We start from the raw sequence: 27,015 nt of genomic DNA, 5'->3' as shown, positions 1-27,015 counted from the left end.
ACCCGTGTCTGGCTTCAATCCCCTCATCGTATCAGCAATTCAGCATGCGCCGCTACTAAGGTTTTGTTCGCAGTTTGTGACAGACCGCCACCGCAGGATGAGGTCGTCCCTGCCGCACGTACATCACTGAGGACCTCAGCCTCACTTAAGAGAACAACGATCGTCCCCGACGAAACCTTTCCACGCGTGGATTCACCCATCGCTGGTGCCATGTTCAAACCCGTTCGTTTTTTCCTGGAGCTCTAGATCTGCATGTCAGATTTTCTTGATTTTTTCGATTTCTTCATACAACTTACAATGAAGCATACCACATCGATATGTCCATATTGGACTTTTTTTGTGTGTGGTATTTTCACAGGAGTTCCTACCAAGAACCGCGATACAGATGAAGTTTTCTCTGTGTGAACTTTAAAGTCAACGACACATGCCACATCTCTCATAAACCTATGTCCCTGTCGTTTCCTATCTATTACATAGTTTACTAAAACGATTCTTGATAATTGTATGGTGTATTTTTTCGTTTTCAGTTCGAGTGATCACGCTACTCTGCATCGTGAAGTTTTTTATGTTCATATTTATATTCACCTGATCCAAGAGCCAAACTCTGGCCCATTGTACCAGGTGAACCTTTTCCATCTTTTTCCCCTCTGATTTCAGGTTCTCAATCTAAATATCTAATGGTATTGATGTGAACCGTTCTCCCTGGTTTCATGGCTCGAGCCTTGATCTTTGTTGGGCATACTAAAGGTGATGAGCCTTGATCTTTATTTGGTATTAGGTTATGTGTACCTGTTATCACCAGATTTTAACCAAATCAGAGGTGGGCCGTGATTGAGATGGGCTTAGAGAATATGCATGGAAATTATTCATGAATCGGCCTTGTATAAAGAGTTTGGGCCAAATTGCCCGTGTATCTGTAAATTATAGTAGGATACGTGTCGGTTAGGATTGAAAGATAGAGTCTAGCTCGTACACGGTTGGGATTATTCCCAAGTTAGAGAGTCTACGGACTATAAATATGTATCTAGGGTTATTGAGAAAGGAGGACGATGTTGACTCTGTTAGGTTGAGGCGCTCTGGCGATATGGGCGACTCTGCCCCGCCGCCGCCCCAACCCTACGAGAGTCCTTCGGATCGCATTCGGGCGTCGAGAGAGCTCGCGCGTCTCACGCGTCGAGAAGGAAAACCGCCTGTGATCGGAGTCCGTCTTCAGGACGACATCATGGAGGCGGTAGGGTGCATGATGAGGTCTAAGACCCCGTGTGTGGCCCGATCTCGCGGATTGACTTCGAAACCAAGGGGAGAGATGGGGGGACGCGAGGAACACGAAGAACACGACGAACACGAGGAACTCCGAGACTCACGCACGCACACCAACCCGATACACCCGATGCTTACCTCCGTGGCTCGATGGACCACGCCAATAGAATCTCCGAGGAAGAGGCACGTGGCAGAATTCCCGGAGAGAGATTGGGGTTGGAAAGGAAGAGCTTGGTGAGGGAGAGAGAGTAACTTGTACTAGAATCTCACTCAACAAGATCAAAGTCAACAACCAAGGTGCCTTGATTACAGAGGGATGATACCCAAGGGAGACTAAGCTCAAAGGTAGGTTTGAGTTCAAAACAAGTCTAAAGAGCTAATGAGGGGTCCCAGCTACTTATATAGGCACACATGGCCAGCAAGGGCGAACAGGTACGCGAAAGGATAAGTTAAGGCAGTTTGGTGGGGCATTCCCGTCAGATCCGGTTTGGGTCCGGTCTGACCGGGCCTGTGACCGGGCTGTCCGGTCATGGGTCCGGCTCGACCGGGATCGTGGAACGGCAGTCCGGTCATGGGTCCGATCGACCGGCGCAAACCGGGAATCTGCGAAGAATCCGGTCCCGGGTCCGGTCGTCGTCCGCACGAGGGCTGGTCCGGTTTGCGCCCGGCTGACCGGGCTCGTGGACCGGGCGTCCGGTTGTGGGTCCGGTCTGACCGGGCCTGTGACCGGCCAGCCTCCGTCTCTTCCTTGGAGCGCTTCGAGCGACGTCGGCTTCGGCTTCAAGATCATCTCCATGTCCAGTGGCTTCCCTTCCTCTCTTGACCTTGGCGTCTCCTCCTCTCCGGGGTCTTGGTGCGCCTTGTACCTAATGACACATAGTACGTCGGCATGAGGTAGCAATCCATCCAAAGGGGTACCAAGATCAAGGGTGGTAAGGAGCGAGTTCACCTCATCATGTAGAGCTTTGACTCGGACTCGTGTCATCGGTCCACTTGGGGGACTTGTTGGTCTTGGTGTAGCGACGTCGGTGACCGGGGCTACATCATCTCCCCCCTTGGGAAAGAGTCGTCCTCGACTCTTGCACCTCCTCATCTCCATGATAGGGTGACAAATCCGAGACGTTGAACGTGTTGCTCACCAAGTACTTGGATGTCGGTATGTCGATGACGTAAGCGTTGTTGTTGATGCGTTTGAGGACCTTGAAGGGGCCATCTCCTCTTGGCTTGAGCTTGGAGTTGCGCTCATGAGGGAACCGTTCCTTCCGGAGGTGGATCCAAACGAGGTCTCCTTCTTCGAATATTCTTGCCTTCTTCTTGGCGTTGATGCGATTGGCTTGACGAAGAATATGTTCTTGTATGGTTGCCCTTGTCTCTTCATGTAGTTTCTTGACGGCGGCGGTGCGCTTGTCGAAGTCCATGTTGATGCGCTCGTGGAGGGGAAGCGGAAGTATGTCGAGTGCCGTGTAAGGTTCGAAGCCATAGACGACCATGAAGGGGCTCCTTGACGTAGTCTTGTGCTTGGCGCGGTTGTAGGCGAACTCCGCGTGGGGAAGGCACTCCTCCCATGACTTCAAGTTCTTCTTCACGAGGATGCGTAGGAGGGTGGAGAGGCTTCGATTGACCACTTCCGTTTGGCCGTCCGTTTGCGGGTGCGAGGATGATGAGAATAAGAGCTTCACTCCAAACTTTGCCATGAGCGACTTCCAAAGATAACTCATGAACTTGACGTCTCGATCCGACACAATGCTTTGCGGTACTCCATGTAGGCGGACAATTTCCCTGAAAAACAATGAAGCAATGTGTGAAGCATCGTCGCTCTTATGGCAAGGTATGAAATGAGCCATCTTAGAGAATCTATCCACTACAACAAAGATGGAATCATGACCATGCTTAGTGCGAGGCAAGCCTAGAACGAAATCCATGCAAATATCGGTCCATGGTGCATAAGGAATAGGCAATGGAGTGTAAAGACCATAAGGGTTGGTAGTAGACTTAGCTTGTAAGCAAGTGGTGCACCAGCGGCAAAGGCGTTCCACATCTCGCTTCATCTTTGGCCAATAGTAGTGGGTTGAGAGCATGGCATATGTCTTGTCACGTCCAAAGTGACCCATAAGACCACCTCCATGTGACTCTTGCAAAAGCAATTTTCGAAGCGAGGACTTGGGAATGCAAATCTTGTTAGCTTTAAACAAGTAGCCATCATGCAAATAGAAATCATCCACTCCTCGTTCAACGGAGCACTTCTCAAATATGGGAGCAAAGAAAGAATCGGAAGGATAGAGTTCTTTGATCTCTTCAAGTCCCAAGACATGAACATCCAAACGAGTAAGCAAAAGGGTATTTTTGCGGGAAAGTGCATCCGCCACAACATTGTCCTTGCCCTTCTTGTATTTGATCACATATGGGAAGGACTCAATGAACTCGACCCATTTTGCATGTCGTTTGTTCAAGTTGTGTTGGCTTTTCAAATATTTCAAGGACTCATGGTCGGAATGAATGATAAACTCTTTTGGCCAAAGATAGTGTTGCCAAACTTCAAGAACACGAACCAAAGCGTAGAGCTCCTTGTCATATATAGGATAGTTGAGGCGTGCGCCATCTAACTTCTCACTATAGTATGCCACGGGTTTGCCCTCTTGCATAAGAACACCACCAATACCAAGCCCACTTGCATCACACTCAATCTCAAAAGTTTTGGCAAAATTTGGAAGAACAAGAAGGGAGCTTCGGAAGGCGTTTCTTCAACTCATCAAAAGCATTTTGTTGGGCCTTGCCCCAAACAAACGGAACATTCTTCTTGGTAAGCTCATTCAAAGGGCAAGCAATGGTGCTAAAATCTTTCACAAAGCGGCGGTAAAACCCGGCAAGTCCATGGAAGCTTCGGACTTGACCAACATTTGTAGGAGTAGGCCAATTGTGGATGGCCTCTACCTTGGAAGAATCAACTTCAATCCCATTAGCGGAAACCACAAAGCCAAGGAAAACCAATTTGTTTTGAGCAAATGTGCATTTAGGGAGGTTAGCATAAAGCTTTTCATGTCGCAAGATGCACAAGACCTCTCTCACATGTTGCACATGGTCCTCGAGGTTTTTGCTATAAATAAGAATATCATCGAAGTAGACAACCATGCTCTTGCCAATGAGAGTACGCAAGATGTGATTCATGAGGCGCATGAAAGTAGATGGAGCATTGGAAAGACCGAAAGGCATAACGAGCCATTCATAGAGACCGAGTTTGGTCTTGAATGCCGTTTTCCATTCATCACCAATAGCCATGCGGATTTGATGGTAACCACTACGCAAATCAACTTTAGAGAAAATCGTGGCACCACTAAGTTCATCAAGCATGTCATCTAAACGCGGAATGGGATGGCGGTAATGGACGGTAATGGCATTGATGGGGCGACAATCCATACACATCCGTTGCGTCTCATCCGGTTTAGGCACAAGAATCACGGGAACCGCACAAGGGCTAAGGCTTTCGCGGACGTACCCTTTGGCGAGGAGATCTTGTATTTGGCGTTGTATCTCCTTTGTCTCTTCGGGGTTGGTGCGGTAGGCGGCACGGTTTGGGAGCGGAGCGCCGGGTATAAGGTCGATGCGGTGTTCTATGCCTCGGAGTGGTGGTAGTCCATGAGGGAGCTCGTCGGGGAAGACGTCTTGAAATTCCTGCAAAAGAGACAACAAAGACGGAGGAATGTTGGTTAAGTCGTTAGCCGCCGACGAGGGTCCCTTGCATATGAGCACATAGTGCAATATGGTGGATGGGTTCTCTTGGAGCTCTCTCCACTCACTCTTGGTGGCTAGAAGGACACTCTTGGACTCACTCATATATGGCTTATGGCGCTCACTATCTTTGTGGTGGGTCGCTCCCTCTCCTCTCATCTCACTATGGTGGGTGCGGAGTTGTGCCCTCGCTAAAGCCTTCGCATTATCCGCGATGATTTGGCTAGGAGTCATCGGGCGCAACTCGAACTTCTTGTCGTTGACCTTGAAGGTGTATGTGTTGGAGAGTCCATCATGTATAGCCTTCTTGTCATATTGCCAAGGGCGGCCAAGCAACATGTGGCACACCGTCATGGGTACCACGTCACACTCGATGGTGTCCTCATAAGGGCCGATCTTGAAGTTGACGGTGACGGTATGTTGTATCTTGACGTTGCCCTTGTCGCTCAACCATTGGATATGGTAAGGGTGAGGATGCTTGCGGAGGGTGAGGTTGAGCTTCTCACATAACTCGGTGCTTGCAAGGTTATGGCAACTTCCACCATCTATGATGACCTTGATCGACTTGCCACCAATTCCGGCACGGGTTTGGAAGATGTTACACCGTTGTTCTTCCATAGCATGAGGTTGTGTTGTTAGCACCCTAGTGACCACAAGTGAGGGACTTGGGTCATGCTCACATAAGAGAGAATCTTCTCCACATTCTTGCTCATAAGCTTCTTCACTTTCCACGGCGGCTTGCACAAGGGCCTCGTATTCTTCTTCATCTAGTGTCTCGATGTCACCATTCTCCATAGTGATCATAACCTTGGTGTTCTTGCACTCAAACGATTTGTGACCTTGGGTGCCACACTTGAAGCAAGTGACACTAGAGGGTCCCGTGGATGCCTTAGAGGAGGCGGTGGAGGAGACCGTTTGCTTCATGCGACTTTGGATAGTCGGTTTCTTGGATGGTGTAGAGGATGCGTCGGCCTTGGCACTTGTAGCATGAGGAGTTGATGTAGTAGGAGGAGTCGATGTAGCGAGCTTGGAGGAGAAATAGGTCTTGGCCTTGGAGTACTTGATGTCCTCAATCACTTGGCGCTCGGCCTTCGATGCTTGGTGGACCAACTCAACCATGTTGGAGTAGGGTTGGAACTCGACGATCCTCTTGATGGGGTAAGTAAGGCCATTGAAGAAGCGAGCAATTGTTTGTTCCTCGGACTCTTGGATGTTGGCTCGCATCATAGTGAGCTCCATCTCCTTGTAGAACTCCTCAACGGTCTTGGTGCCTTGCTTCAACTTTTGGAGCTTGTTGAAGAGGTCGGTCATGTAGTGCGTGGGGACAAAGCGAACATGCATCTCTTTCTTCATGTCTTCCCAAGTGTCAATAGGAGGTTCACCCTTTTCTTCTCGAAGAGTGAGGACTTGCTCCCACCAAGTGTTGGCGTAGTCCTCGAACTCAAGAGACTCCATAGCCACCTTCTTGGCACCGGAGTAGTTGTGGATGCGGAATATCTTGTCAACCTTGAGTGCCCATGAGTGGTACGCCTCGGCATCTTCTTCTCCCTTAAACTTTGGCATGGTGAACTTGAGTCTTCCAAACATGTTCTCTTCATCCTCCAAGGTTCTTCTACGAGGAGGGGTGCCGTCATCTCTTGCGGCTAGAGGGGGAATAGGAGGTCTTCTACGGCCAACCATAGCATTGGGTTGGCGTTGGAGGTGCACACTTGCTTCACTTGGTTCACGGTGAGGATGTGGTTGAAGATCTTGTCGTGGTTGTTGACGATGCTCAATGTTGGGTCTCTCATCTTGATCATGTTGTGGTTCTCCTCATCCACGTTGGTCATGGCGAGGGTGGCGGCGGAGATCTCGCCGAGGTTGATCTTGAGGACCTTGGTCTTGGGGATGGCCGTCACGTCCATGGTGGGCATGGCGATCCGCTTGGTGACGATCTTGTTGAAGGACTTGGTCTTGTGGAGGACGCTCATGTGGGCGAGCATGGCGATGGATTTCTCCGCGCCTAGAGTTGGAGCGAGAGTCTTCATGACGAGCTTGTGGGCGATGAGGTCGATGATGGTCTTCATGCCTTGAAGAGGAGCTTGAGGACGAAAGGCCACCATGAGAATAGTAATCTTGTGGCGAGCTTGAGGACGATGAAGTAGAGCGGTGTCGACGATGACGACCCAAGTTGGTGATGGCGCGCTCGAGGCTATCCATGCGCCGCTCCATGTTGGCATCATTGGCCGCCATTTGGCCATTCAAGTTGTCCGTGGCTTCACGAAGAAGAGCCAAGTCTTGGTTCACGGCGGAGAAGTTGTGAGCCACCTCATCGTATTGCTCATCGATGCGCGTCTCGAAGAGGGTGAGTTGCTCCTTGAACTCTTGTCGTTGCGTCCATAGGTTGTGTTGAGTAGCCAACCTCTCGGTGTTGCGGAGGATCTCTTCATCCCTATTGGTATCTCCGTTCCTATTGATGTCTACGCCCCCCTCCTTTTCCTGTAGACAGTGTTGGGCCTCCAAGAGCAGAGGTTTGTAGGACAGCAGCAAGTTTTCCCTTAAGTGGATCACCCAAGGTTTATCGAACTCAGGGAGGAAGAGGTCAAAGATATCCCTCTCATGCAACCCTGCAACCACAAAGCAAGAAGTCTCTTGTGTCCCCAACACACCTAATAGGTGCACTAGTTCGGTGAAGAGATAGTGAAATACAGGTGGTATAAATAAGTATGAGCAGTAGCAACGGTGCCAGAAAAGTGCTTGCTGGCGCGTAGTGATGGATGGTGATATAACAGGCAGTAGAAACGCAGTAAAACAGTAAACAAGCAGCGATAGCAGTATTTAGGAACAAGGCCTAGGGATCAGACTTTCACTAGTGCACACTCTTAACTTTGATCACATAACAGAATAGATAAATGCATACTCTACACTCTTGTTGGATGATGAACACATTGCGTAAGATTACACGAACCCTCAATGCCGGAGTTAACAAGCTCCACAATTCAATGTTCATATTTAAATAACCTTAGAGTGCATGAAAGATCAATAAGACTAAACCAAGTTCTAACATAGCATGCACACTGTCACCTTCATGCTAAGAAAGGAGGCATAGAACACATCGATACTATCATAGCAATAGTTAACTTCATAATCTACAAGAGATCATAATCATAGCATAAACCAAGTACTAACACGGATGCACACACTGTCACCATTACACCGTGCAGGAGGAATAAAACTACTTTAATAACATCACTAGAGTAGCACATAGAGAAATTGTGATACAAAACACATTGTAATCATAAAGAGATATAAATAAGCACTTCACTATGCCATTCATAACAGTGAATAAGTATTCTGTGAAATATAGCCTAAGAGACCCACACGGTGCACACACTGTCACCTTTACACACGTGGGACAAGGAGTCTCCGGAGATCACATAAGTAAAATTCACTTGACTAGCATAATGACATCTAGATTACAAGCATCATCATATGAATCTCAATCATGTAAGGCAGCTCATGAGATTATTGTATTGAAGCACATAGGAGAGAGATGAACCACATAGCTACCGGTACAGCCCCGAGCCTCGATGGAGAACTACTCCCTCCTCATGGGAGCAGCAGTGGTGATGAAGATGGCGGTGGAGATGGCAGCGGTGTCGATGGAGAAGCCTTCCGGGGGCACTTCCCCGTTCCGGTGGCGTGCCGGAACAGAGACTCCTGTCCCCCAAATCTTGGCTTCGCGATGGCGGCGGCTCTGGAAGGTTTCTTGTACCGTGGCTTTTTCGTATCGAGGTTTTAGGTCGAGGGCCCTTAAATAGGCGAAGAGGCGGCGTCAGCAGGTCGAAGGGGTGGCCACAATATAGGGGGCGCGGCCCCCCCTGGCCGCGCCGGCCTAGGGTTTGGTGGGCCTGTGCCCCCTCTCTGGCGGTTCTCGTGTGTTCTGGATGCTTCCGGGCAAAATAGGAACCTGGGCGTTGATTTCGTCCAATTCCGAGAATATTTCTTTACTAGGATTTCTGAAACCAAAAACAGCAGAAACACAGCAACTGGCACTTCGGCATCTTGTTAATAGGTTAGTTCCGTAAAATGCACGAATATGACATAAAGTGTGCATAAAACATGTAGATAACATCAATAATGTGGCATGGAACACAAGAAATTATCGATACGTCGGAGACGTATCGCATCCCTGCTTAGTTCTGCTCGTCCCGAGCAGGTAAAACGATAACAAAGATAATTTTTGGAGTGACATGCCATCATAAACTTGATCATATTGTAAACATATGTAATGAATGCAGCAATCCAAGACAATGGTAATGACATGAGTAAACAACTGAATCATAAAGCAAAGACTTTTCATGAATAGTACTTCGAGACAAGCATCAATAAGTCTTGCATAAAAGTTAACTCATAAAGCAATTATTCAAAGTAAAGGCATTGAAGCAACACAATGGAAGATTAAGTTTCAGCGGTTGCTTTCAACTTATAACATGTATATCTCATGGATATTTGTCAACATAGAGTAATATAACAAATGCAATATGCAAGTATGTAGGAATCTATGCACAGTTCACACAAGTGTTTGCTTCTTGAGGTGGAAAGAGATAGGTGAACTGACTCAACATAAAAGTAAAAGAAAGGTCCTTCAAAGAGGAAAGCATCGATTGCTATATTTGTGCTAGAGCTTTTATTTTGAAAACATGAAACAATTTTGTCAACGGTAGTAATAAAGCATATGTATCATGTAAATTATATCTTACAAGTTGCAAGCCTCATGCATAGAATACTAATAGTGCCCGCACCTTGTCCTAATTAGCTTGGACTACCGGGTCATCGCAATGCACATGTTTTAACCAAGTGTCACAAAGGGGTACCTCTATGCCGCCTGTACAAAGGTCTAAGGAGAAAGCTCGCATTCGATTTCTCGCTATTGATTATTCTCAACTTAGACATCCATACCGGGACAACATAGACAACAGATAATGGACTCCTCTTTTATGCATAAGCATGTAACAACAATTAATAATTTTCTCATATGAGATTGAGGATATTGTCCAAAACTGAAACTTCCACCATGAATCATGGCTTTAGTTAGCGGCCCAATGTTCTTCTCTAACAAAATGCATGCTTAACCATAAGGTGGTAGATCGCTCTTACTTCAGACAAGACGAACATGCATAGCAACTCACATGAAATTCAACAAAGAGTAGTTGATGGCGTCCCCAGTGAACATGGTTATCGCACAACGAGCAACTTAATAAGAGATAAAGTGCATAAGTACATATTCAATACCACAATAGTTTTTAAGCTATTTGTCCCATGAGCTATATATCGTAAAGGTGAATGATGGAATTTTAAAGGTAGCACTCAAGCAATTTACTTTGGGATGGCGGAGAAAATACCATGTAGTAGGTAGGTATGGTGGACACAAATGGCATAGTGGTTGGCTCAAGTATTTTGGATGCATGAGAGGTAATCCCTCTCGATACAAGGTTTAGGCTAGCAAGGCTTATTTTGAAACAAACACAAGGATGAACCGGTGCAGCAAAACTCACATAAAAGACATATTGTAAACATTATAAGACTCTACACCGTCTTCCTTGTTGTTCAAACTCAAAACTAGAAATTATCTAGACCTTAGAGAGACCAAATATGCAAACCAAATTTTAGCATGCTCTATGTATTTCTTCATTAATGGGTGCAAAGTATATGATGCAAGAGCTTAAACATGAGCACAACAATTGCCAAGTATCACATTATCCAAGACATTATAGCAAATTACTACATGTATCATTTTCCAATTCCAACCATATAACAATTTAACGAAGAAGAAACTTCGCCATGAATACTATGAGTAGAGCCTAAGGACATACTTGTCCATATGCTACAGCGGAGCGTGTCTCTCTCTCCCACAAGCATTTATTCAAACAAAAACAAAAACAAAAACAAACAGACGCTCCAAGTAAAGTACATAAGATGTGACCGAATAAAAATATAGTTTCAAGAGAAGGAACCTGATAATGTTGTCGATGAAGAAGGGGATGCCTTGGGTATCCCCAAGCTTAGACGCTTGAGTCTTCTTGATATATGCAGGGGTGAACCACCGGGGCATCCCCAAGCTTAGAGCTTTCACTCTTCTTGATCATAGTATATCATCCTCCTCTCTTGACCCTTGAAAACTTCCTTCACACCAAACTTCTCATAAACTTCATTAGAGGGGTTAGTACATAATCAAAAACTCACATGTTCAGAGGTGACACAATCATTCTTAACACTTCTGGACATTGCTCAAAGCTACTGGAAGGTAATGGAACAAAGAAATCCACCCAACACAGCGAAAGAAGCAATGCGAAATAAAAGGCAGAATCTGTCAAAACAGAACAGTCCGTAAAGACAAATTTTGAATAAATACTTCCGTTGCTCAAATCAGAAAACTCAAAACTAATGAAAGTTGCGTACATATCTGAGGAACACGCACGTAAATTGGCATATTTTTCTGAGTTACCTACAGAGAAAACAGCCCAGATTCATGACAGACAGAAATCTGTTTCTGCGCAGAAATCCAAATCTAGTATCAACCTTCGATTAGAGGCTTCACTTGGCACAACAAAACACAAAACTAAGATAAGGAGAGGTTGCTACAGTAGTAAACAACTTCCATGACACAAAAATAAAACAAAGTACTGTATCAAAATAACACATGGGTTATCTCCCAAGAAGTTCTTTTCTTTATAGCCATTAAGATGGGCTCAGCAATTTTAATGATGCACTCGCAAGAAATAGTATTTGAAGCAAAAGAGAGCATCAAGAGGCAAATTCAAAACACATTTAAGTCTAACATGCTTCCTATGCATAGGAATCTTGTAAATAAACAAGTTCATGAAGAGCAAAGTAACAAGCATAGGAAGATAAAACAAGTGTAGTTTCAAAAATTTCAGCACATAGAGAGGTGTTTTAGTAACATGAAAATTTCTACAACCATATTTTCCTCTCTCATAATAACTTTCAGTAGCATCATGAGCAAACTCAACAATATAACTATCACATAAAGCATTCTTATCATGAGTCTCATCCACATAAGCATAGTTATTCTTATTAATTGTAGTAGGAGCAAATTCAACAAAGTAGCTATCATTATTATTCTCATCAAGTGTTGGAGGCATAGTATAATCACAACAAAATTTACTCTCCATAGTAGGTGGCACCAAAAGACCACTATCATTATAATCATCATATATGGGAGGCAAAGTATCATCAAAGAAAATTTTCTCCTCAATGCTTGGGGGACTAAAAAGATCATGAAAACCAGCTTCCCCAAGCTTAAAACTTTCTATATCATTATCAACAATGGTGTTCAAAGCGTTCATACTAATATTACTACCAGCATGCAAATAAGATTCCATAGGTTTTTTAATTTTCGCATCAAACAATCCATGTTTTAAATCAGGAAATAGCATAAGAAGCTCATTTTTGTCCATTATGCCAAACTAGTGTAAACAAGAAACAAAAAGATGCAATTGCAGGATCTAAAGGAAATAGCTTTGAGTACTTACGGCGCCGGAAAATAGCTTAGTAGCCGAGATCCGGAGTGTGAGTACCTTTTACCTTTCCTCCCCGGCAACGGCGCCAGAAAATAGCTTGATGTCTACGCCCCCCTCCTTTTCCTCAGAGATGTTGTTGGGCCTCCAAGAGCAGAGGTTTGTAGGACAGCAGCAAGTTTTCCCTTAAGTGGATCACCCAAGGTTTATCGAACTCAGGGAGGAAGAGGTCAAAGATATCCCTCTCATGCAACCCTGCAACCACAAAGCAAGAAGTCTCTTGTGTCCCCAACACACCTAATAGGTGCACTAGTTCGGCGAAGAGATAGTGAAATACAGGTGGTATAAATAAGTATGAGCAGTAGCAACGGTGCCAGAAAAGTGCTTGCTGGCGCGTAGTGATGGATGGTGATATAGCAGGCAGTAGAAACGCAGTAAAACAGTAAACAAGCAGCGATAGCAGTATTTAGGAACAAGGCCTAGGGATCAGACTTTCACTAGTGGACACTCTCAACTTTGATCACATAACAGAATAGATAAATGCATACTCTACACTCTTGTTGGATGATGAACACATTGCGTAGGATTACACGAACCCTCAATGCCGGAGTTAACAAGCTCCACAATTCAATGTTCATATTTAAATAACCTTAGAGTGCATGAAAGATCAATAAGACTAAACCAAGTACTAACATAGCATGCACACTGTCACCTTCATGCTAAGAAAGGAGGCATAGAACACATCGATACTATCATAGCAATAGTTAACTTCATAATCTACAAGAGATCATAATCATAGCATAAACCAAGTACTAACACGGATGCACACACTGTCACCATTACACCGTGCAGGAGGAATAAAACTACTTTAATAACATCACTAGAGTAGCACATAGATAAATTGTGATACAAAACACATTGTAATCATAAAGAGATATAAATAAGCACTTCACTATGCCATTCATAACAGTGAATAAGTATTCTGTGAAATATAGCCTAAGAGACCCACACGGTGCACACACTGTCACCTTTACACACGTGGGACAAGGAGTCTCCGGAGATCACATAAGTAAAATTCACTTGACTAGCATAATGACATCTAGATTACAAGCATCATCATATGAATCTCAATCATGTAAGGCAGCTCATGATATTATTGTATTGAAGCACATAGGAGAGAGATGAACCACATAGCTACCGGTACAGCCCCGAGCCTCGATGGAGAACTACTCCCTCCTCATGGGAGCAGCAGTGGTGATGAACATGGCGGTGGAGATGGCAGCGGTGTCGATGGAGAAGCCTTCCGGGGGCACTTCCCCGTTCCGGCGGCGTGCCGGAACAGAGACTCCTGTCCCCCAGATCTTGGCTTCACGATGGCGGCGGCTCTGGAAGGTTTCTCGTACCGTGGCTTTTTCGTATCGAGGTTTTAGGTCGAGGGCCCTTAAATAGGCGAAGAGGCGGCGTCAGAAGGTCGAAGGGGTGGCCACACTATAGGGGGGCGCGGGCCCCCCCTGGCCGCGCCGGCCTAGGGTTTGGTGGGCCTGTGCCCCCTCTCTGGCGGTTCTCGTGTGTTCTGGATGCTTCCGGGCAAAATAGGAACCTGGGCGTTGATTTCGTCCAATTCCGAGAATATTTCTTTACTAGGATTTCTGAAACCAAAAACAGCAGAAAACAACAACTGGCACTTCGGCATCTTGTTAATAGGTTAGTTCCAGAAAATGCACGAATATGACATAAAGTGTGCATAAAACATGTAGATAACATCAATAATGTGGCATGGAACACAAGAAATTATCGATATGTCGGAGACGTATCACCTATCTATGATGGAAAGACAAGAACTATGTTGTGTATGTTAGTGGAAGGAGACTACCTCGCACTCTTACCAAGGTAAGATAGTATTGAGGCAATCCACCAAGCCGAAAGTAAGATCAAGTGTATCGGGAACACACGCAAAACCACACGCAAAAGCTAGCAAATATGGTGTTAGGCGAGTGTTGTGGAAAGCCAAAAGACAAATCCAAGATCGAGTATGTTGTTAAAAGTGGGTAAGGTCCAAAAATCCAAATGTCAATGTGAAGATCACTATAAACACGGAAAAAGTTGTGGAACACACACACGAGATAAGCGGGGTTAGTGCAACCAAAAGTGAGCGGAAAAGTGTATGTATAAGTGCTCGGTGTCACACTAACACAAGGAGAGCCAAAGCTTCGGTTGCAAAGGAAGAGACAACAAGATTCACACGCGGCCTCTCTTCTCGTATCTCTCTTTGCTTAAAAGCTTTTTCTCTTTTGTATATGGTGGCACTTGCACTCGTTTGTATCTTTGGTGGCACTTGGACACTTTGTATGTATGGGCGTATGGATGTATGGATGTATGGATGTATGGTGCTACTCGCACTCTTTTTGTGTTTTTGGGGCTTTTTCACGCACTATGTTAGCGTTAGCCTCGCTTTTGCTATCTTGCCACACGAGTGTTTGCTTGGGTGCCTTACTCAACGCGACACACACCTCACAATGTGGGGCCACGTGCAATGTCTCGCAACACTAGACAAGCAATGCTCAATGGGATAGATCGCAAAAGGAAGAGGGGTTACAAGGTGAAAGCTGCAAGTTATACCTGCGATGGTGGTGGTGGTGGTGGTGGTGGAGATGGCCGGAAAACGAGGTCGAAGGGGGGCGCGAAGATGCGCCCGGTCTGGGGCCCGGTTGGACCGGATCCTGGACCGGCCTGTCCGGTTGCCGCCCGGTCGACCGGGTTCTGTGCTGGCTCGTCCGGTCTGTGGCCCGGTTGACCGGGTTCGAAACCGGGTTTCACGATTTGGAGCTTTCTCTCTCCTGTTCTTTCCCAAACCAAAACCAAATCGACCAAAACGAAGGGAAACGATGGAATCGGAGGCTCAAAGTTGGGGAAATAGTAGATCAAGCACAACAACACCAGATCCACGGACCAAAACCACTCAAAACGCAACCAAATCACAGATCGGTCAAGAGGCAATTTGGGGCTATTTTTGGGGATTTTTTGGAAAATTTTCTAGGAACGAAATCGAGTGGGTGGAAGGTCAAATCCGCGGTAACCAAGAGCTGCTGATACCATATGATGAGGTCTAAGACCCCGTGTGTGGCCCGATCTCGCGGATTGACTTCGAAACCAAGGGGAGAGATGGGAGGACGCGAGGAACACGAAGAACACGACGAACACGAGGAACTCCGAGACTCACGCACGCACACCAACCCGATACACCCGATGCTTACCTCCGTGGCTCGATGGACCACGCCAATAGAATCTCCGAGGAAGAGGCACGTGGCAGAATTCCCGGAGAGAGATTGGGGTTGGAGAGGAAGAGCTTGGTGAGGGAGAGAGAGTAACTTGTACTAGAATCTCACTCAACAAGATCAAAGTCAACAACCAAGGTGCCTTGATTACAGAGGGATGATACCCAAGGGAGACTAAGCTCAAAGGTAGGTTTGAGTTCAAAACAAGTCTAAAGAGCTAATGAGGGGTCCCAGCTACTTATATAGGCACACATGGCCAGCAAGGGCGAACAGGTACGCGAAAGGATAAGTTAAGGCAGTTTGGTGGGGCATTCCCGTCAGATCCGGTTTGGGTCCGGTCTGATCGGGCCTGTGACCGGGCTGTCCGGTCATGGGTCCGGTCTGACCGGGACTGTGACCGGGCAGTCCGATCATGGGTCCGGTCGACCGGGCGCAAACCGGGAATCTGCGAAGAATCCGGTCCTGGGTCCGGTCGTCGTCCGGTACGAGGGGGCTGGTCCGGTTTGCGCCCGGTTGACCGGGCCTGTGACCGGGGCGTCCAGTTGTGGGTCCGGTGTGACCGGGCCTGTGACCGGCCAGCCTCCGTCTCTTCCTTGGAGCGCTTCGAGCGACATCGGCTTCGGCTTCAAGATCATCTCCATGTCCAGTGGCTTCCCTTCCTCTCTTGACCTTGGCGTCTCCTCCTCTCCGGGGTCTTGGTGCGCCTTGTACCTAATGACACATAGTACGTCGGCATGAGGTAGCAATCCATCCAAAGGGGTACCAAGATCAAGGGTGGTAAGGAGTGAGTTCACCTCATCATGTAGAGCTTTGACTCGGGCTCGTGTCATCGGTCCACTTGGGGGACTTGTTGGTCTTGGTGTAGCGACGTCGGTGACCGGGGCTACATCAGGTGCCCTTTAAAATCCTACGCGATGGGATCTGTAGATCGCAAAAACCAGAGTCAATCGCCTCGTTCGACTGCTGCTTGGGTACGAAAATCCAATTGCGATCCTGGGGAGATGTCTACGTCAAGGGGAGGAAAGTCGACGGAGGGAAGAGCTACTTCAGATCACGACGGACGGACGCGGGATTTCCTCACCATGGAATTGGGTGGCCGTGAACCGACGACTCTGCATGATGGCCGATGGACTATGCAGCCGCGGATGTCGCACAGGCCTCTGGGACTACTGACGGCGCCGCCGGCTGGTGGGGGTGAAAAAGGGGGCCTCGTTAAGAAGCCTACCCACCCGAAGCCTACTGGTGGTGCTTCAATGGTTCCAGGGCAACGGCGTAGAGCCCTTTTGGCATCTGATCGGCAGCTGGCAATGGATGGAAATTGGCATGACGCAGATGTGAAGGAGGAGATGGGGTTACCACAAGGCAATGAAGCGAAGATTGGTGGAGCAGTTGATATGGGAGATGATGTATACCTGGAATTTGATGAAGAAGAAACGAAGGAGCAAGAACCAAAAGAGCCCACGTCCTGGAAGCTTCTTGCAAGGTATATGGCTAGCTTCAAGCCGCATACAAAAGCCATGTTTAGACGGTTCATCGAGGAGGTCTGGCACCTTAGAAGCGGCATTGAGTACTCGGAGAAGGGGAAGAATTACTATATGATTACCCTGGTTTCCAAGGGTGACTACGATTTCGTGAAGCGGGGAGGGCCGTGGATTTTTAACCAAAATGCCTTGATTGTTACTGATCTGGATGAGTCCTTGCAGCCATCTGAGACAGCTCTGAATGCAGTACCGGTGTGGGTGCGCATCTATGATGTACCATGGGGGAAACATAATGAAACTTGGGGCTACCGCTACGGTGATGGCTTGGGCAAGACTTTAGAGGTGGATGTGCCAGCCACTGAGCAGCAGAAGAAGGAGTTCTTTCGGGTGCGAGTTAACCTGCCATATGATCGACGGCTACAGACCCGTATAATTACAGGAGTGAAGGACAAACCACAAGAGGCAAAGGTATTTAAGCTAAAGTACGAGCGCGTACCTTACTACTGTTCGCATTGCGGCTTTATGGGGCATAAAAGTGATGAGTGCGAGAAGATGATACTGGGAACGCCTTCCTTAGACTATGATGCCCACGAGCTAAGGTGTAGCCCCTATAAAAAATTCGAGTACAGAACCTACTTTGTGCCACCAGCAGGCCAAGCATCGGCGAAACGTAATTTGAGCTTTTCAAGCTTTGGCAGTGCAGGCTCCTTTAAACACTTTAACCAGACTGGGAGGAAGACAAGCAGAAGACCTAGTGTGTCACCAGAATATACACCATCGCAGGATGATTCAGTGGATGATAATAATAGCATGCCTCCTCTGATGGATGATCCCCTACTAGCTGTTGATGTTGATCGCGATGACGTGGATGCAAACTTGGACAGGGATATAGGGCCGGTGCAGGCAGAAGTGGAGTCGTCCCTAGCTGCTCAGGTGGACGCGATGTTGGTGACATCCAACACAGTTGCACGGGATGCTTCTGAGCCAATTATCCAGTTTCCTGATGAGGATGGCCAAGAGGAGGGCAAAGTACAGCAAAACCATACTCACATAGGTATGACGGCTGATATGCTTGCACAGATGCAGCGTATACAAGCCCAACATGGTGCAGCATCGGGAAGTGGTAGCTGGGCTCGAGTGTCGCGTCCTAGTGACATGATACCGGCGTTGCATGGGTTATCAGACCTGCAGGTTTCCTTTGGTTCTTTAAGCGATGTGGAGATGCCCCCGGCTGATACTATCCTGGGAAAACGCAGTGCGGAGGAGCCGGAGGTGCAAGGCGAATGTCTGGATCTAGCCCTGGGGTTGGATTATGATGGCCAGAAGGAAGGTGGTACACCAAAGAAGGGGAAGCTGCAGAACATGGGACGGGGAGCTGAAAGGCGCGAGGTTGAGGTGGTCTACAAGAGGAACAGGAAACTGTCAGCAACCGGACACAAGCCTCCCGGTAAACTGAGGAGACCTAATGATGGGTCTCGTCAGGAGAAATGAATTGCCTATCCTTCAACTGCCGGGGAGCCGGGAATGCCCCGACAGTGAGAGAATTGTCCGCTCTTTCCCAAGTCTGGAGTCCCCGTTTACTTTTTCTTTGTGAAACTAGGCAAAATAAAAATAAGATGCGCCGTATGCGCCATAGGTTAGGTCTTAAGGGCTTTGAAGGTTTTAGTAGTAATGGGATGAGTGGGGGATTAGCCCTCTTTTGGCATGAGAGTCTTTCTGTAGATGTTCAAGAAGTTAATGAAAGGTTTATTGATGCGTATGTTCGTGTGTCCCCTAATGCTCCTCAATGGCGTATCACTTGTGTTTATGGCGAACCTCGAGTAGAGGATCGTTACCGTATGTGGAATATGCTTAGACAATTGAAGTCAAATTCTGATTCGCCTTGGCTAGTACTGGGAGATTTTAATGAGGCTCTATGGCAAGAAGAACACTTCTCTAACACCCCTAGATCAGTTGGCCAAATGGATGCATTCCGTGAAGTTTTATTTGATTGTAAATTAACTGATCTTGGTTTTGCAGGGGTGCCATATACCTATGATAACAACAGACGTGGTCGTGCCAATGTTCGGGTTCGATTGGACAGGGCGGTGGCGTGCCCCGCATGGAGAGACCGTTTTGCAGATACGCATGTCCAACACCTAATATCACCAGTTTCTGACCACTGCCCGATTTTGGTACAGATGGAGGAGGAGGTCCGGATGCCGAGACGTCAACCCACAAGGCAGTACGAAATTCTATGGGAACGAGAGCATGAATTAGCTGAACGGGTAGCCAACGCCTGGAAAGAGACGAGTGAAAAGCAAGATTTGGGAGATATAATGCAAGGCTTGGATAGTGTGATGTCCACACTTCAGAACTGGAGCAAAAAGAAGTTTGGTAATATTCTCAGAGAGCTAGACAAGGCTCGCAAGAAATTGGAAGCCCTTCGCCTCAATAACGCTGATCAGCGGGAGATCAGACAGTCGGCTGATCACATGCAGGAACTTCTGTACAAGGAAGAGCTGTTGTGGCTACAAAGATCTAGAATCACTTGGTTGAAAGAGGGCGACATAAATACTAGGTTGTTCCATCAGAAGGCAGTCTGGAGGGTCCGGAGAAACAAAATTACAAAACTAAAAGATGGGACTGGAGTATGGAAGGATGTACCCACTGATATGGAGCTCATGGCGACCTCCTACTTTCAAGAATTGTTCACCCGGGGCCATTTACTGAATGCTGATAATATCATTAACTTGACAGAGGAGAAAGTGACCTCGGATATGAATGACAACCTGTGCAAAGAATTCACGGATGAGGAGATCAGTGATGCCTTATTTCAGATAGGCCCTCTTAAAGCACCAGGTGTAGATGGCTTCCCCGCTCGGTTTTATCAAAGGAACTGGTCCACAATCAAAACTGAGGTTATAAATGCCGTGAAGCTTTTCTTTGTTACTGGTAGTATGCCAGATGGAGTAAATGATACAGCCATTGTGCTTATACCTAAAGTGGACCAACCACAATATCTCAAGGACTTTCGCCCAATAAGCTTATGTACAGTAATTTACAAAGTCATCTCAAAGTGCATGGTGAACAGGCTCCGTCCTATGCTTGGGGAAATCATCTCAATAAATCAGAGTGCCTTTGTACCAGGGAGACTAATTACAGACAACGCGCTGGTGGCCTTTGAGTGCCTACATTTTATTGAGCAAAATACCAATGTGTCAAAGAATTATTGCGCATATAAGCTAGACCTATCCAAGGCCTATGACAGAGTAGACTGGGATTTCTTAAGGAAAGTGATGCAAAGGTTAGGGTTCTCTCGCCGATGGATTGACTGGATAATGTCATGCGTCACCTCGGTGAGATACCAGATTAAATTCAATGGGACCCTCCTGGATTCATTTTCGCCTTCTCGAGGTCTTCGACAAGGTGACCCCCTGTCTCCTTTCTTGTTCTTGTTCGTTGCGGATGGACTCTCAACTTTACTCCAGAAAGAAGTGGACACAAATGGTATTGAACCAGTGAGAATTTGTCGAAGAGCACCAGGTGTCTCCCATCTCTTATTTGCCGATCACAGTTTGCTCTTCTTCAAGGCTCAGGGAGATCAGGCCTTAAAGGTGAAGGAAATCCTGGATACATATGCTAGTAGTACAGGGCAGCTTATTAATCCGGGAAAATGTTCGATCATGTTTGGTGAATCCTGTTCCTCGGCGAGCCGGTTGGAAGTTAAAAATGCTCTACAAGTAACTCAAGAGACTTTTGAAACAAAGTACCTTGGTTTGCCTACACCTGAAGGACGAATGAGCAAAGGAAAATTTCAAAGTTTACAAGCCAAACTAGCTAAGTGCCTGGTGGAGTGGGATGATAACCACAAGTCACAGGCGGCCAAGGAAGTCTTGATTAAATCGATTGCCCAGGCCATTCCAGTATATGTGATGAGCGTGTTCAAATTACCTCTCGGTCTATGTGATGAGCTCACGAAAATGATCAGGAGATATTGGTGGGGAGCAGAGAATGGAAAGAGGAAACACATTGGGTGGCATGGGATATCATGTTGAGGCCTAAGGACTATGGAGGAATGGGTTTCAGAGATATGCGCCTGTTTAACCAGGCACTTCTAGCTCGCCAAGCATGGAGACTCATACAGTTCCCAGATACACTCTGTGCACAATTGCTCAAAGCTAAATACTATCCCAATGGACGTCTGCTTGACACTGTATTCACTGGGAATGGCTCATCTATCTGGCATGCAATTGAGTATGGCTTGCAGTTGCTGAAACAGGGTGCAATTTGGAGGGTTGGGAATGGCACTAATATTCGTGCTTGGCGTGACCCTTGGATCCCTCGGGATGGAAATTATTTGCCACGATCAGGCCAGGGACGGTGTAGGTACAGATGGGTGTCAGACTTCCTAAACCAAGATGGCACTTGGAACACCCAACGACTGCAGCAGTACTTCAGCCAGGAGGATGTGGATGATATTTTGCAAATTAAGGCCTCACGACGCAACGAAGATGACTTCATCGCGTGGTACCCAGATACACGGGGTATGTTCAGTGTGAAAAGCGCTTATAGACTTGCCCTACATAAGTCCATGCAGGAGCAAGACCGGGGAGCCACGAATGTGAGACCAGATGGGGCAAGGCCATCATGGAAAGTTATCTGGAAATGTCCAGTTCCACCAAAGATCAGGGTTTTGGCTTGGAAAATTTGCCGCAATGCAATATCCACTCAACTGAACCTTACTAGGCGGACAATGGCGACATCTAGTCTGTGCCCGATCTGCGGCCAGGAGGATGAGGATACATTCCATGTGTTTTGTCGATGCCCCCATGCTCGCCAACTATGGACTGCCATGAAGGAGGTCTGGGACCTCCCCGCTGATGAGCTTCTTAAGGCCACGGGTCATGAATGGCTGCTTCATTTGCTCCTCTCGATCCCTGAGTGTCAGCATGCTCCAACCTTGATGACCTTCTGGAGGATCTGGCATGCTCATAATGAATTAACCCATGATAAGCCTTGCCCTTCAATTGAGGGATCCCGACGTTTCTTGGTAAGCTATTTAAATTCGTTAATGTTAATCAAGCAATTCCCTGCTGCAGATATTGTTAAAGGTAAAATGTGCGTGGACCTGGCGCAAGGGTTCAGACAAGTACGTTTGTATGATGATGGGAGACAGAAGGTTAGGCAGAGATGGGAGAAACCGGCTAAAGGTGTAGCAAAACTGAACACAGACGGAGCTTTCGCCGAGAACGGAGCAGCTGCCGGCATGGTTCTGCGAGATCATATGGGAGAGGTCATTTTTACGGCATGCTGTGTGCTCCCACATTGCAAGAATGCTACAGAAGCTAAGGTCTTGGCCATCGAGGAGGGTTTGAAGCTGGCTTTAGTTTGGACGCCTCTAAACATCACTGTTGAATCGGATTGTGCTGAAGCAATCGAGCTTATCAAGGATACCACACCCAACACCTCATCCTTGGCCTTCAGAATTAATGTCATTCGAGAGTCTATTAGGGAAAGAAATGTGAAGTTAGTTAAAATTAGCCGTGAGGCTAATACTGTTAGCCACGAGTTAGCTAAGTTGAGTAGAACTCAGGGTAGAACCGCCTTTTGGCTACAAGAGGTACCACCAGAAGTAGCTGGGGTGGTCGCGCTTGATTGTAACTCGGTTGTGGCTTAATATATTTCTTTCCCCCGCAAAAAAAAGAGAAAGGAGGACGATCACGTTCACAACAAACCAATCTAGGCGCATCGCCACCCCTTGTTTCGAGGGTTTCTTCCGGGTAAGCACCATGCTGCCTAGATCGCATCTAGCGATCTAGGCGGTATATAGTTTATTCGTTGTTCATGCGTTGCTCGTGCTGAAGCCCTGTTGATGGCGAGCAACGTAGTTATCATAGATGTGTTAGGGTTAGCATCGTTTTATCTTGATGTATGCGTTTATCTATGCTATCCCTAGATATCTAGCTGTCCTTACACCTATCTTAGGTGTAAGGACATCACCTTGCTTAGTCTTTATTCAGTAGATTTGATCTGTTATGATTGATCCTTGTTCTTCAAGGATTAGTTTGATATCTACATAGTTAGGCCTTGCAAACGGGTTGAATGATCCAGTAGCACGTAAGGTATAGTTTGCTTATCCCAGAGAGGATGTTCCGGGAATCAACTCCACGTTGGTTTTTAGGCCTTGTCTAGGGTTGGTTTATTATCATCTTTCGTGTCTGCCAGGCTCAATTACGTGTAGGATGTTCCGGTTATGTGGTGAAAACCCTAGATCGTCGTAGATCGTTTTAACTTAATATTGATCAAGCAGGACCACCATGTTATCGTAGATCTCATACGAATCATGGGTGGATCGGCTCCTTGAGCCGATTCACAGGACAACCTGAGAGCCGATCGAGGCTCGTATTTAATGTTTACGTGTATGCCATGCAGGAAACTAGTCGAAGCAATCCATCACTTTCCTGACTAGGTATAGGTCAGGTGGCACGCCCTTGCACCAGCATCGGACGTGCGTGACGGAGCATTGCGGGCCGTCGCCCGAGGGACCAGGGCCCACCAGCAGTCCTGGGAGCCTCCCGGCTCTACGTGTTGCCCGTCGCTACTCGCCGGTGGGTTTTGGTGGTCAACACATTCTGGCACGCCCGGTGGGACGTTCTTCTACAACAACTACATCAACATCCGCATCAGAGATGGCGGAAGAACCAGTCACGTACGAAGATCTGACTGAGGAGTACAAGAAGAAGTATGACGAGATCAAAGCTCTCTTCGAAGCCGACCTCATCGGCTCTTTCCAGAGGACCCGCTCACATGGCATCAGGTGGAAAGGGTTCTCAGCTGAAGGCGCTCTCGATGGAGTGGATCTGTCTACTCCTTCAGAAGAACGCACCAGGTCTCTAAGTCAGGAGATTAATCACATGGTAGCTCATTCGCTACACCGCCATTCTGAGAGCCTGGTGAACACTCTCGAGCGTGTCGCGCTTCGCGTGGTCCAGGAAATCATGAAGCATCAGTACTCTCCGTCAGGACCTGCCCTAGGGACTCACCAAGGAGAGATACCATTCCAGACCAGACCACAGCTGCCATTCGCGCTGGCAGCACCAGAACTGCCGAGTTCACCGGCATACGTCGTCTACAAGATCGGTGGCGATCCTAGTGATTACCAGTTCTTGTATGAACCGCCTAAGGAGATCCCGCACAGATACATGTGCACATATGTGCCAGACTGCAATAACTGGGCACGCACGAACCAGATTGCAGCAGGAGGGATTTCTGGAACAGCAGGAGGGGTTTCTGGATCGGATTCCGAGAAGCAGGCGTGGCTAGCTAAATATGCCACTGCCACGGATCATCAAAGCTCAATTCCTGCAGCTAGCACCGTGGATCAGATCAGTGCAATCTTGAGAGACCAGTTCGGCATGGTGCCGAAGAGGAGGGCAATCGGCTATTCCAAGCCGTACCCCAATGAGTATGATTTGATCCCACTACCACCCAAGTATCGGCTCCCTGAGTTCTCCAAGTTTAGTGGATCAGAAGGCTCTAGTTCAATTGAGCATGTGAGCCGATATTTGGTGCAGTTGGGCATGATCTCAGCATCAGACCCATTACGTGTGAGGTTTTTCGCGCAATCTCTCACAGGATCGGCTTTCAGGTGGTACACCTCGCTGCCACCAGATTCAATTCGGACTTGGAAGCAGATGGAAGAACAGTTCCACATGCAATATCACTCAGAAGCTTCCGAGGCTGGCATTGCCGATCTGGCACAAGTACGACAGAAGCGCGGAGAAACGGTATCGGAATACATTCAGCGCTTCAGGACCGTCAGGAACCGATGCTATTCGGCTCGTTTGAATGAAAAAGAAGCAGTCGAGCTGGCAGTGGTGGGTCTCGCGTCACCGATCAAGGATATGGCTTCCCAAGCAGAGTACACTTCACTGGTGCATATGGTTCAGAAAGTATCATTATATGAACAGCGCCACCCAGAATTGTACCAAGATAAGTTCAAGCGCTCGGTAATCCTGGTTGAGACAGAAGAAGATGAAGACTCTGCAGGAGATCAGGAGGTAGCCGTGGCTGAATGGACTCGGGGGGCAAACCCCGTGTCCTGCAAATGGGTTAAACCACAAGGTCCTGCAAAAGGGTTTGACTTCGACGTAAGCAAAGCTGAGCAGATTTTCGACCTCTTACTCAAGGAGAAGCAGCTGAAGTTACCCGAAGGCCATAAATTCCCTACGGTGCAAGAGATGAACGGAAGGCCATACTGCAAGTGGCATAACTTGTTCACCCATACCACCAGCGACTGCCAAGTGTTGCGTCAGCAGATCCAAATGGCGATAGAACAAGGCCATCTAATTTTCAGCCAGTACGCCATGAAAGTGGACACGCACCCTTTCCCTGCCGTTAACATGGTGGAGTGCACTTACCCTGGGAGGTGCCAGCCAGGTTTCTCGTTCAGCATTAACATGGTAGGACCTGTGTACCACCCTGGTAAGGACAAAGACGAGAGCAGTCGCTCTCGTGGCAATGAAAAGGAGGAGGCCGTCCCACGCGACCGGCCCCGACATGATGACAAGCGCTACATCACAGAGGAGCAAGTGAGGAATGTGCGATACCAGCGACCTCTCTCCGAGCACCTCCTCAACAAATATGAGCATCAGTACGACCAACGCCGGCGATACGACGACAACGACGAAAGAGATCGTCGGGCTAGTGTGGATAACAGGAAATATCGTCGGTATGATCGAGACGACGAAAGATATGAGCACCGTGCTAAGGAAAAGTCAAGAGAGCAGGACGACGTGGACAGACACTGGGATTGTCCTTTCTTCAAGCATTGCTGGGATTCAGGGATGAGCCGATTGCCTACAATCGGCAACTGCCCAGAGTGTAGACAAAAGAAGAAGGACACAGGAGACGTGTCAGTGTTCAAACGTCTAGGGCCTCTCCCATCTCGGAACAAGCAAGCTGAGTCCTCTCGGGTAGAAGATCTCGAGGAGTTAGAAGATGTAGATGAAGAAGAAGAAGATAGATACCACCGGCCAAGGTGGTGCCCTGATGGACTCAGTCATTCTCAAAAGCGTAGGGTTCAGTGGCTACGTAGTTTGGAGGAAGCCGAGAGGTTATACCTGCACACACTGAGAAAGGCGCGACCTGGCCGCGAAAATTCAGCAAACTTTGGACGAAGAGGGTCGTCCACAGAAGAAAGAGTGGCGCCCCAAGCCGAAGAAAGCCGATGATCAGACATCGACTAGCACAAACATGGTGTTCATACTTCCGTCGGAGTTTTGTGCACCAAGAGCAGAAGAGGCATCTGTAGCACAACTTGACTGCGGCCCGCGGCCAGTTATCTTTGAAAAGCCGCGAGAAAGGAGCTACAGACACCTGAAGGCCCTGTACGTGAAAGGTTATATCAACGGGCAGCCTGTCAACAAGATGTTGGTCGACACGGGAGCGGCAGTCAATATAATGCCATACTCCATGCTACGTCGCTTGGGACGCTCTAGCGCAGATCTGATCAAAACCAACGTCACATTGAACGACTTCAACGGCCAAGCATCAGAAGCACAAGGCGTTCTGAACGTGGATTTAACTGTAGGCCGAAAGACCATCCCTACGTCATTCTTCATCGTCGACAACAAAAACACCTACGTTGTCCTGCTAGGGAGAGATTGGATCCACGCTAACTGCTGCATTCCATCCACGATGCACCAATGCTTGATACAATGGGATGGAGATGAAGTGGAGATCGTCCATGCAGATGATTCAGCCGAAATC

The 27,015-nt window shown here is 47.5% G+C and overlaps 1 protein-coding gene across 1 annotated transcript; it reads left to right on the top strand.

The window, feature by feature from the left end:
• The first annotated feature begins 1,064 nt into the window (after positions 1-1,064).
• Positions 1,065-19,000, top strand: LOC127347464 (uncharacterized). The gene is made up of 2 exons (XM_051373650.2): positions 1,065-1,236; positions 16,674-19,000. Exons 1-2 carry the CDS (start codon positions 1,085-1,087, stop codon positions 18,751-18,753), a joined length of 2,232 nt encoding a protein of 743 aa, XP_051229610.1. The 5' UTR covers positions 1,065-1,084; the 3' UTR covers positions 18,754-19,000.
• The last annotated feature ends 8,015 nt before the right edge of the window (positions 19,001-27,015 follow it).

Source organism: Lolium perenne, chromosome 1 (assembly GCF_019359855.2).
Source record: "Lolium perenne isolate Kyuss_39 chromosome 1, Kyuss_2.0, whole genome shotgun sequence".
Lineage (NCBI taxonomy): Eukaryota > Viridiplantae > Streptophyta > Magnoliopsida > Poales > Poaceae > Lolium > Lolium perenne.
The sequence above is the reverse complement of the archived record's forward strand: the minus strand, read 5'-3'. Positions and strand labels throughout refer to the sequence as shown.